Raw genomic sequence first — 13,064 nt, 5'->3', positions numbered from 1 at the left:
ATTGGAGCCATCCAAAGAATTGGAGGAGCTTCTTCGCAGGGGTGCTATTTTAGACATATGCACGACCTTTAGTTTGAACAAGAATGATGTTTTAAAATGCGGACATTCTACGTGATAAACATTCCTTCTTTCTGTCAATTTTCATATAACAATATTGTGATGAAAATAAATAAAAAAGCATTTCTATTTTCCTTTTTAGTACCCCATATGGAAATACATATTGTTCTGTTTTTCCTTTTAATAGGAAAAATAATTTTCTGAGTAAAAGGATACATGCATTTAATGGAGAACGTATACAAATTCTTTTTTAGATAGGACAGTGGGGCAAGGGGGATATAATAAATGGTGTTTTGGATTAATTCGTTGGGTCCAAATTAAATAAATTATTACACAGTTTTTTTTTTTTAGCTTTCCTCCTATTTGATGTACTCATTGGTTCGAGTTAGAGTTGTTCATAGTCAGGCCTTATCAAAATTTTAGGCCCGTTTGTTAGGTTTGGATTCGGCTTAAAAAATAAGCCAAATATTTTACTCAAGTTTGACCCATATAAATGTTAAAACTTGGGTCTGACTCGACTTGTCCGTATTATTTTTATATTTTTTTTAAATATATATAATACATCAAAAATACTAAAAACATTAAAATAAATGTTTCCCCACAATTTGAAAATAAATTAAAAAATAATATGAAAATAAATTAAAAAATAATATGTATACTTAAATAACACTAAGATGTGCAACTTAACAAGCAAATGCTTCTAAAATACTAACAAAATTAATAATAAAATAAGAGTTATACAATAACAACAAAATAGTAGCAACATAATAGTGAAATAGTAGTACAATAGTGAAAAAAATTTTAAAAAAATAGCAACAAAACAGTAAAAAAAAACCAAGAAAACAATAATCTTTTTTTTTTTTGCATATTCAGGCCAGGCTCAAGCTAAAAAAGCCTTACCAGAGACTCAGTCCGTTTTCGAAATGGGTCTTATTTTTTGCCCAAACCCATTTTTCGGGCTTATATTTTTACTCAAACCCTCCCACTTTTCAAGCAAACCTTCAAGCCAGGCCATTCGAGCCAATTCAGTCTATTTTCAACAAACTTTGTAAAAATGATGTCATTTTACTAATTTCAAAATGAATTCTCAAAAAGATTTAGATTACCTAAATTTCCTTAAGTAGTGTTTGAAAAATCATCTAATAATTTGATTTGGATATGATTATTTATAATTATACAAGAGAGGCATGTTCGATAATTACAATCAAATTCAATTTTTTTAAAAATAATTTTATACAAGTTATAAAAATTAAATTATAAGTATGAACACATATGAGTGGTTGGGATTATTATGGAAAAAAATTGTATTATAAAAATAATTTGTGTATTGTATAAAGTTCTAACAAAAAATATATTATTTAAATCCTAAAAGATTTTTAAAGTTATGATCAAAAAGTTTATCATAAAAAAATTTTACATGTTATAAAAAGTTATATAATATATTTGTTGATAAAATTTATGGCCAATAAGTATGAACATAATTTATTTGTCATTCAATGTTATATATTATAAAAATAAAATAAAATTTTAATGATATGATATGATAAAAAATTTATATTATTTATAAGATGTGACATTTTTTATAGAGGCTATGTATTATAAATTTTATATTACTTTTTTCTTAATTTATTTATTATAGAAAAAGATATAATTTATCGTAAGTTTTTCTTCAAATTAAGTTTATATAGGTTTTTATAATTAAAGCTACTAACTATTTAGGCTGTGATTGTGAACCCAAATATTATAAGGTCAATGCTAATTATGCAAATAGAAAATATTTTCTTAAACTATATCGTGAGATATGATACCATTTGAGAGAATGGTGTCAGACACAAATACCATAAACGACTCACAAACTCTTTAATTTGAAATATCTGAGGCTTCGAAATGTGATTGAGAAGACATTCGGTGTTCTAAAAAAATATTTTCTATCTTAACATCACCTTAGTATCATAAAAAAATTTAAAAATTAAAAAAGTTGGGTTATATTAGCATGTTGTGTATTTCATAACCTCAATCATATGTGGAATTGAGTTCATTCATAACTCAAATAGTACATGAAAGAAGGAGATCTCGATAATCTTAATGATGCAAATTCAAATGATGATGAACTCGGTCAAGAACCAACAATTGATTATAAGAAAAATATATTAAATATTAGAGAGAGAATAATCCGATAAAAATACATTAAAATAATTAGATAAAATTGCATATGATGATTATTGCTTTTATTTGTAATCATATATAATAAATATAATAATTTGATTTTAATTTTTTGTTACTTTTTTAAAAATTATTTTTATTATACTAATACTTTTATAATAATTGATATTTTTAAAAATACAAATTATATAATTGTGTAATTATAATTTATATTACAAAATAAATTATAATTCATTACAGTTACAAAAATGTAATTATTACCCTCATAATACAATTTAATTCAATTACTGTACAAACATTTAACAAAAATTTTAAATTTCTTTGGAATTATAAGAGAAAATCTATAGGGACACTGTAAAATTGAAATGGAAACAACAAATTCAACTTGTCAAATACTTTACTGTTCTAATTCAGAATCTAGACGTTTAAATTAATTTCTTTTCCAAAATTAAAATAATCATATTAAGCATCATATTTTATTTACATTTTTTTGGCCAAATATTTTATTTACATAATAATAAATGCTTTTCATGTTAATGTTAAATACCTTTTACGGTAGCTATACTAATAAAAAGAAAGTAGTATTAAATGCTTTACTTAAAATTTGAATATTTAACACATTGAATTTAGAGATATTCATGAATCAAGTCAGATATAAATCGAGTTCAAGTAAATTTTTCAAGCTCATGAATCAAGTTGGCTTGAAAATTTGACTTACTTTTTTATTCAAGCTTGACCTAATTTAAAAAAAGTGAACTCAAATCTAACTAGATTCACTGATTTTTTTAGATTAATTTTTTATTTAAATTTTTTTAAATACAATACACTAAATGTATTAAAAAAAGATTAAAATAAAATTTTTCTAACATAAAAAATATTTATAAAAAAATATCATAAATATAATAAATAGTTAGTATATTAAAAAATACATAAATATAATAAATATTTTATTCTACTAAATATAATTTTTAAAATTTATATTTTAAACTTAAATATTTAGATGAATAAGCTATTTTTATGTTTAGGGTGAAAAATTTAATTATTATTGGATTACTAATTTAATAAAAACATATTAATTAATATAATTAATTTTTATAATATATATTCAGACCTGGGTTCAAGTCAAAAAAATCTTACGACCCATATAAAAAATAAATTTTAAATTTTATCTGAGCCATTTTTAAAAACTCGTAATTTTGTCCAAGTCCTCAGAAATAGACAATCCTTCAAACTAGAACAAGTTACCCGGCCTCCCTCTTTAAAAATTAATTATATCCATACGCGCATATAAATATAGTTTTAAAAAGAACAGTAAATAAACCGCCACAAATGCCTTTAATTCTGTTCTTTGTTTGGATTCATCCCCCAAGTACGGTAGCTTTTCAAGGGGAGAAGAAATGAAATTGCAACAAATTAAACATAAAACATCATAAGTATAGGCAACTATGAAAACAAATCCAGGGAAGCAGCATTGAACAAGATAGAACCACATACATGTGTTTTACGAGTTGAGAGTGTGGCACCAAAATTTGGGTTAATTGTAAACCATGTATTTTGGGGTTGCACTAAACTTTTGATATCCCTTGATGACCTTGTTCACCGCATCTAGGAAATCTTTCTCTGTCACTGTTTTTCTTCGAGCCCGAATAGCATACATTCCAGCCTCTGTGCACACACTTCTTATGTCGGCCCCTGCAAATAAAAAAAATCACAAATATCAAGACAAGACAAAGTGGAGCATGTCTAAAACAATAAACAAGAAACTTGACAAGACGACTTTTACCGGTAGAATTTGGGCAAAGTCGGGCTAAAAGTTCAAATCTAATATCACGTTCACAGTTCATCGTTCTTGTATGAATTTTAAATATCTGTGTTCGACTCTCCAAATCAGGGAGACCAAACTCAACCTTACGATCTAATCGTCCAGGACGTAATAATGCAGGATCTAGCGTGTCCGGCCTGGAAAATGCACAAAAAGAAAGAACCACAAATGCATAAGCATCGCCCGTGCACAATTCAAATACTTTGTAGAATATTGTATCAACAAAAAAAAAAATTCATAGAATAAATCAAAATAAAACCTTCCATGAACATTGTCTTCAGGTTGGGATGGCTTAAAGGGAAAAATGGGGATGCGTTGCTTCGCAAAACAGAACTAGATATAAAGAGTTGAAATTATAGGTAGTAAGTTTAACCTGTTTGTTGCCATCAGGACTTTGATGTTTCCACGAGCATCAAAGCCATCAAGCTGGTTGACAATTTCAAGCATGGTACGCTGAACCTCATTGTCTCCACCCACACCATCATCAAAACGTGCACCCCCAATGGCATCAACTTCATCAAAGAACACAATGCATGCTTTCTTTGAACGTGCCATCTGCAGTATTCAACAACGTCAAAATGAACAAAAGTATTATAGAATAACTCCAAGAGAAAAACAACAATTTTTAGCAGCTTATAACCTGAAACAGTTCTCGAACCATTCTAGCTCCTTCACCCACGTATTTTTGAACAAGCTCACTTCCAATAACACGAATGAAGCAAGCATCAGTTCTGTTTGCAACAGCCCTCGCAAGAAGTGTCTTACCAGTTCCAGGAGGACCATAGCAAAGAACACCCTTAGGAGGATCAATCCCGAGCTTGACAAATTTCTCAGGATGAAGCATCGGTAGCTCAACAACCTAAAAGAACAAAATTCATCAACATATGCGTGTTAGCCTCAAATCTTAACTTACTATAACAGGACAAGGAATAGTAGAAAGGCTTCAGTTTTTCAGTGTGAGCATGTACAAATTAAAAGGTGTCATACATACTTCACGCATCTTTTCAATCTGCTCCTTGCATCCACCAACATCATTATATGTCACGTCTGGTTTCTCCTCCACGGTCATCATGGTGACACTTGGGTCAATTTTTGGAGGCAAAGGAATCTGTATTTGATATTTGTTGCGATCAACCCTGCAAATGCAGAACAATGATGAAGAGATGAGAAGCTAATTCACAATAAAAGAAAAGAACATACAAGGATGTAAAAACATGATTGGCTTCCATGAAAAAATAAATAAAGGAAAGAATGAAAATATCATAACACATTCAAATGCAACTACTATTTCTAGTAAAACCTATACTCATCCATTCTACAAAATGAGGTGGATGTATCACAAAGTCGACCAAACAGTTATACTAGGTGACAACGAACTGAATGATCATTGCCCTGGTCACAGTTTTTGGTTTGGCAAGTTCTTAGGGTTTTCCATACTCCCCTAATAGTGGCAACAACAAATAATTTATATATTCTAACTGAATTGCAAGCAAACACCTATCAAAAAAATATTCTGAAGACAACAAATGAAGGCAGCAACCTTTTAAGAAACTTAAAACTTACCCCACCCGCATGCCTTCTTCTATATCAGTTGGTGAAACTTTGTCACCAAGGCCAACAACGAACTGCAGTTAGAACCCATATGCATATCAGACCAAAAAATTTTAAATGTCTATTCTTCTGAAAAAGAGACTATTTTCACAAAAGAAACAGTATGTTTAATCATTAGATTGGCTTCTTTAAAAAGAATATAAAAAAAAAAATCATCAGACTGGCAAACGTTAAACTCAGGGACTTAATGGTACATACCTTGGCAATTTGCTTAACATTGATAACGTATTTGGCATCTTCTGTATTTGGATTAATTATCTTTGTGCATCTTGCCACCTGGATGAAACTATAGTCAATAACACAATAAAAAGAACAGAAATACACTGTTTTATAGAAACCCATTTTAGAAAAAAACAATACCTGAAGCGGTTGCTCCTCCTGCATCATTTGCTTATCTGAGACGAGATCCCATTGGCTGGGTGCAGCCAATCCCGTGTCTGACTCCTTGATGCCTATTTTGCAAAGTATACCAGCATAAAGACATGAATACATTAAGAATAGGCCTATTCCGCAAACAATTAGTGAGTAGTGGCAAACAAATAATAACTTGAGGAACCATAATCATCGGATATAATTCAATTTTTCAATATGACAACCACAGCTGCTAAACACACTGATGTAATAATATGTTAGCAGCTGAAAATCAAGAAAACACTACAATTTAGAGAGAGTGCATGAAGGTGATGATGCTGAATTTGCATGCTATAGGGATAGCTTCTCCTAGTGAACATTGGCCAGATACTGGAAACTATTTGAATCTAGGGACAAGCAGGTATGTTACTACCTGAAGCTAGCTTATGCTCCATAGACCACAATCCTTTATGCAGAATTTTTATGTGACAATATAAACTATATGCCACATTAATAGATTAGCTTTTCCTCCTTTACTTTTTTTTTTTATAAAGATACATATAATGCACACATGTAATGTCTTATTGCATCCTATGCTGTAAAAATTATCAAATACAAAGTTAATACTTACTCTTTATTTAGCACCCTACAACAAAAGTAGCCAAATAGAACCCTTAATCTCATGTTTAAACCTAAATAATACAAATGCAGCCAACAAACAGCGTCCTAACACAACACAAGCACTGGAAAAAAAGGGTAAAACACATACCGCATAAGTCATTTACTTTCTTTGCCATTTCCTTAATCTCCTTCTCAACTTTCTTTATGCTCGTTGAATAAGGCCCTAACCCCTGCAAAAAAACGAAAGCAAATTTGCATTTTAGCTGCCCAAGAATATCAGCGCAGCCTAAAAGAATGGTGTATAAACATTATCAGGTCCTAAATTATATAAAAAAATTCATAAACCCTAGAAATTGGAGGTTGATGCTATCAGCACATCTCAACCAACAGATACTATAAAAAAAATAAAGAACCAGAAACAAACTCCTATAGCTAACATGTTGAGAGAAAAAAGGAAAACAAATCAAATATTCAAAATCGGAAAGTAAAAAAAAAAAAGTAAAAGGAGAGAAAGAAGTTAAAATTACATAGGTTTTGAGAAGCGCGATATCGTCTTCATCAAGAGGTCGGGGACTTTTCTCATCCTTAATCTCGTCTTCTGCTTCTGGTGCCATTGTTTGGGATCTCTAGCTTGGTTCTATGAGCGGAGATATCAGGAACTGCGAAAGTTAAAAAACAGAGGAAACAAAAACAAAGAGAGTTTTCTTTCCCCCTTAAAGATGGGCCTCGGACTCACCAGCCGAATCTTGGCCTGCTATGATTTGGATTATAAAATTGGACCGGTCATTATTGGTTTTAAGTGGAGTTAATTTGGATTTAAAAATTTTGGGTAAACTCCACTCAAAAGTTACTAAACTATTAGCAAGTTTACGTTTTGGTCATTCAACTTCAAAAAGTTATAAAATGGTCAATGAATTATTTGAAAGTTTTCATTTAAGTCACTAGACTGTTAAAATTGTTGTTGTATGATCTTCTCTATTTACACTAGAGCTGCTCATGGGCCGGGCCGGGCCCAGAAAAAAATTTCGGCCCGGGCCCGGCCCGGCCCGAAATATGGGCCTAGATTTTTGCCCAGGCCCAGCCCGGGAAAAAATTCATAAGCCCGGGCCCGGCCCGTTTTTTAAATAAATACCAAAAATTTATTTTAAAAATTAAAAAAATATATTTTAAAAATATTTTAAAATTAAAAAAATTAAAAAAATTAAAAATGTATTTTAAAAGTATTTTAAAATTAAAAAAATAAAAATATTTATTATATTCGGGCCGGGCCGGGCCCGGGCCAAAAAAGTGGTGCCCGAGGCCCGGCCCATTTTTAATCGGGCCTCATTTTTTTGCCCAAGCCCATATTTCGGGCCTATATTTTTACCCAAACCCTCCCATATTTCGGGTGGGCCGTCGGGCCGGGCCGGGCCGCCCGGCCCATGAGCACCTCTAATTTGCACTGCTTGCATCAATCAAAAACTCTCATTCATTTTCTCTTCAGTTCAGTTTTTTTTATGAAATAACTTTAATGTCACAATGCTATGAGCCAAAATTCAAATAGTTTTCTTCTCTAATCTTTAACATTAACCATCAGATTGACTTGAATCTAAGGTTTAAAACTCATCTAAAGAGGATAAAAAACCACAAGCAAAAAGAGATTTCACTATAATAATAGAAGAGTACAAGAGAAGAGAGAATCAAAACAAAAACCCAAAACCCTGAAAGAAAAACCCTTTAAAACAAATAACATAATTCTCTCAATTTAAATATTTATTTTATTAAATCTAGAGTAACTAAGGTCTATTTATTGGCTGAAATTTGTAGCATATATGACTAAAATATCCTTAAGTTAACTAGAGTTTAAATGAGAAACTAAAACAAAGATTAACTGAGAGAATAAAATCAAGAAACTTGAGGGACATGTCGTCAAGTAGTTGAGACGAAATTCTTATTCTCGTCATGACATAGACTGCTTGTCGGGACGAGGAGTATTCCCTCGTTGTGACGTCACTCGCTGTTTTGGTCGAAATGCGAAGCATATTTCAACAAATCTCCACCTTGACTCATATTTCACTTAACTCCCTTGCCAAGTGACCGCCTCTAGACGTACTAACATCCAGAGTAAGAATCCTGCACAACAAATATGAAATAAGCAATGTCCGCAAGTATACGAGTCAAGTTGTAATATAGTTACAACGAAGTAGGTAAGTACCTTGAGAATCGCACTTAATAGAGGCTAGGACTAAATTAACTTTAACCTAAGCACAAATAGATCTAATTAGTAATTTAAATAAATTATAGTACGATAAAACATAAAAGAAAATATTTTTAGATTTTTATAAATAATGAAATAAAAATAACCTAAATATAAAAAACATAGGAAAACTCTAACCTAAGCACAAATAGTTCATCGCGATGTGGTGACAATTTCGGCTCTTCTTCGGTAATTATAGTCGCACTAGTAACCGTTGAACATCGCAAAACATATAGGCTGCCCTTTTTCTTTCCTCTCATTACAACGAGAGCTCCACAAAACTTTAAAGCCATTTGACTCAATGATTATCCTGCAACCATTAGAATCCAAAAGTCCCAATAAGATGAGATTTTTCTTTAAGTCAGGTACATACCTGACATCTGATAGTGTCTGAATTATTCTATCGTGCATCCTAATTTGTATTGTTCCTTTATCGGTTATCTTACATAGAGAATTATTCCCCATTAGCACTACTCCACCTTCAACTGAATTGTATATGGAGAATCAGTCCCTATTGGAGCATATGTGATAGAAGCACCCTGAATCTAGAATTCATTCAGAAGTAAGCTTGGAGCTTTCACTCATCGACACTAACAAGAAATCAAAACCTCTATCTTCGGCTGCACTAGCATCAACAACTTCGATTTTCTTCTTATCTTTCTTGTCGTTCGACATCCCTTTTAACATTTTTTGAAGTTTGCAGCATTCCAACTTGATGTGGCCCTTCTTTTTGCAGTAGTCACATTATTTGTCTTTGTTTCTGGATTTAGATATCGCCCTGGACCTACTTTAATCTGGCTTTTTGGATTGTTGTCTGCCCCTTGTAATTGGAACTGAGACTTGCTTGTCTGACATTTTGTTTGGACCTAACTCGTTGTCGTGTTTATTGTAACACCCCTTACCCGTATTCAATATCGAAATAGGGTACGAGGCATTACCAAAACACATGCACTTGTAAACGTATTTAACCGAGTTATAAAATTTCATTTAAATTAAAACTTTCAAAATAATTAACATGCTTCTATAACTTTTCACAGTATATCCTCAAAATGTTATATTATAATCATAATAATTAGGGCTTAAGAGACCCGATACATACTCATGCAATTCAATGCTTCACTTCCATTTCCCTCAATTCGCAATTTCTCATGCTCACGATTTAGATCATATCACTAGCAATTTCCATTTAATTCACGTACAATTCAATGACATCAAGTTCAACACTAATACGTATTTACCATTTAACTCAATGTTTATTGATTATACCATTCAATAACACATTTATGAAATTCTCAATTTTGCAACGAAAATATCATTTTAGCTTGAATAACAACATCATCCTGATATAAATACACTACCACTTATCCATTTACTTTAATTCTTTTGAGCCCATTTGTCACTTACCATCCTTAATCAAATTAGGGAACGGTTACGGAAAATTGAGTACTTCACTTTCACTTTGCCATAGTATAACTATGGTCTTACATATGATCACTTATCACTTGTCCCTGATCAGATAAGTGTAGCTAGGCTACCACTTATCACTTTGTCACTTGATCAGATAAGAGTAGCTAAGGCTACCACTTATCACTTTCTCACTTGATCAGATAAGTGTAGCTAAGGCTAACACTTATCACTTTGTCACTTGATCAGATAAGTATAGCACTTATCACTTTTTCACTTGATCAGATAAGTGTAGCTAAAGCTACCACTTATCACTTTGTCTCTTGATCAGATAAGTGTAACACTTATCACTTTTTCACTTGATCAGATAAGTGTAGCTAATGCTACCACTTATCACTTTCTCACTTGATCAGATAAGTGTAGCTAATGCTACCACTTATCACTTTATCACTTGATCAGAAGTACTCAAATCCGGCGTTCCGCTCAATTTGATCATTTATTCATATATCAGGCTTACCAACATGTGTTAATTCATAAACCATTCATGACATTATTTCATGCCACATCATATATTGAATATACCATACACACATACTATGAAACTTTATTTTCACACATGAGTTTAAACCATGACCAATAATGCACAAATATAAGTATAATTCATATTTTATCGTTTATCAATTAAAATCAAGCATATGACCAATTATACACAAATCATTCATATATTTTCCAATTTTCCTCCTCCTCCTCTCCATTCCACATCCTTAATGTGTATAACACACTTAAACAACATTAGCTATAATTTCACTTTTCACTCACATGTATATTCAAAACTGTTTATCCGAGTCAGAGTCACTAAATTATTTTTATCCGGAGCTACAGAGCTCCAAATTAAGATCCATTAATTTTTCCTAAAACTAGACTCACATATCTTCATATCATAAAATTTTCAGAATTTTTGGTTCAACAAAATAGTACAGTTTATTCTTTAAAGTTTCCCCTATTTCACTGTCTGACAGTTCCGATCACTCTTCACTAAAAACTAATTATCTCATTGTAAAGAATTTGGATGATGTTTTTGTTTGTTTCTTATAAAAATAGACTCATTAAGGATTCTAACCATATAAATTATAACTCATAATAATTTTTTTACAATTTTTAATGATTTTAAAAAGTCAGAACAGGGGAACCCGAATTCATTCTGACCTTGTCTCACAAAATCTATTATATCTCATGATTTACAATTCCATTGCTCACACCATTTCTTTTATAAGAAACTAGACTCAACAAGATTTAGTTTCATATTTTATTCATCCTCTAATTCAATCTCTACAATTTTTGGTGATTTTTCAAAGTTACACTACTGCTGCTGTCCAAAACTGCTTTAGTGCAAAATGTTGATTTCCATTTTGCCCCAAATTTCACAGTTTATATAATTCGGTCCTTTCTCAATTAACCCTTCAATTAATCTAATTTTCTCAATTAATACTTTACCTAGACATTATAAGTTGTTACTCAACTATTGAAATCCAGAATTTCCACATATAACTCTATCTTCAAACTCTTTTACTATTAGGTCCCAAACATTCACTTTCTATTCAATTCTTTCAATAAAATCAGCATATGAACAATTTAAAGCTCTAATTTCATGATAAATCATCATATAATTCCAGCACATATTCATATCAACTTTCAAATTCTTTCATAAAATCAAAAACTAATGAATTTAACAAGTGGGCCTAGTTGTAAAAGTCATACAAATACAAAAATTTCAAGAAATAGTCAAGAATTGAACTTACTTGTAATAAAAATATGAAGAACCAGCTTGAAGAAGCCCTTCCATGGTGTTTTAGCTGATGAGAATTCAGAAAAATGAAGAGAAATCTAGATAATTCTTCTTTGGTCCTAACTTTATTAAGCAAATTTTGCAATATTCCAATTTTGCCCTTAATTCTTCTCACTTTCTTGCTGATTTCATGCCATTGCCGTCCAGCCCAAATAGACCTTAGGTCTTTTTGCCTTTTAAGCCCTCTTCCTTTTATCATTTAAGCTATTTAATCATTTTCCAAAATTTTACATTTGTTACAATTTAGTCCTTTTTGCTCAATTAATTATCGGAACTTTAAAATTTCTTAACAAAACTTTAATGCTAACTTTTTAACACTCCATAATATTTATAAAAATATTTATGGCTTGGTTTAAAATCCCCGAGGTCTTGATACCTCATTTCGATTCTAATTATTTTAATATTTATTTCTAGTGCTATTCACTATTTCAAAAATTTTCCTAACTTCACATTGAACTTATACTTACTAAATTAATAATATTTTCTACCCATTTGTCGAATTTAGTGATCTCGAATCACCGTTCCGACACCTCTGAAAATTCAGGCCATTACATTTTTTTTTCTCGTCGGATTTGTGGTCCCGAAACCACTGTTCCGACTAGGCCTAAAATCGGGCTATTACATTTATCCTTACTTAGTAGATTCCTCTTCACGTCCTCAAATGAGAGGTGATCTCTCCCATAAATTAGAAGGGTAACAAACTCACTAATATGAGCTCTAATAGACTCACATTCGACCATTCTAAACGTGCAGAGATGATGTTTTAACACTAACTTGTTGGCCAAGGATTTCGTCATATACAAGGTTTCGAGTTTCTTTCATAATGTATACGTTGTTTTCTCCTTCAAAATCTCCTATAACACATTATTTTTTAGATATAATTGAATTATGGATAGAACTTTTTTATCTAACCTACTTATAGGCTAAAATTCGTAGCATATATTATTAGAATA

At 31.2% G+C, this 13,064-nt stretch overlaps 1 protein-coding gene and 1 long non-coding RNA gene across 2 annotated transcripts; both read right to left on the bottom strand.

Moving 5' to 3' along the window:
- Nucleotides 1-3,536: 3,536 nt before the first annotated feature.
- On the bottom strand, nt 3,537-7,395 carry LOC107913828 (26S proteasome regulatory subunit 7A). The gene is made up of 10 exons (XM_016842473.2): nt 7,153-7,395; nt 6,774-6,855; nt 6,014-6,105; nt 5,852-5,929; nt 5,606-5,667; nt 5,034-5,178; nt 4,683-4,901; nt 4,416-4,597; nt 4,004-4,179; nt 3,537-3,912 (listed from the first exon to the last, which is right to left on the bottom strand). The coding sequence occupies exons 1-10, from the start codon at nt 7,237-7,239 to the stop codon at nt 3,755-3,757; spliced, it is 1,281 nt and encodes a 426-aa protein (XP_016697962.1). The 5' UTR covers nt 7,240-7,395; the 3' UTR covers nt 3,537-3,754.
- A 944-nt stretch (nt 7,396-8,339) lies between these two features.
- On the bottom strand, nt 8,340-9,813 carry LOC107915878 (uncharacterized). The gene is made up of 3 exons (XR_005919572.1): nt 9,000-9,813; nt 8,820-8,865; nt 8,340-8,737 (listed from the first exon to the last, which is right to left on the bottom strand). It is a non-coding gene; the product is annotated as an uncharacterized lncRNA (long non-coding RNA).
- Nucleotides 9,814-13,064: the final 3,251 nt, after the last annotated feature.

The sequence above is a fragment of the Gossypium hirsutum genome, chromosome D10 (assembly GCF_007990345.1).
Source record: "Gossypium hirsutum isolate 1008001.06 chromosome D10, Gossypium_hirsutum_v2.1, whole genome shotgun sequence".
Classification (NCBI taxonomy): Eukaryota; Viridiplantae; Streptophyta; class Magnoliopsida; order Malvales; family Malvaceae; genus Gossypium; species Gossypium hirsutum.
The sequence above is the reverse complement of the archived record's forward strand: the minus strand, read 5'-3'. Positions and strand labels throughout refer to the sequence as shown.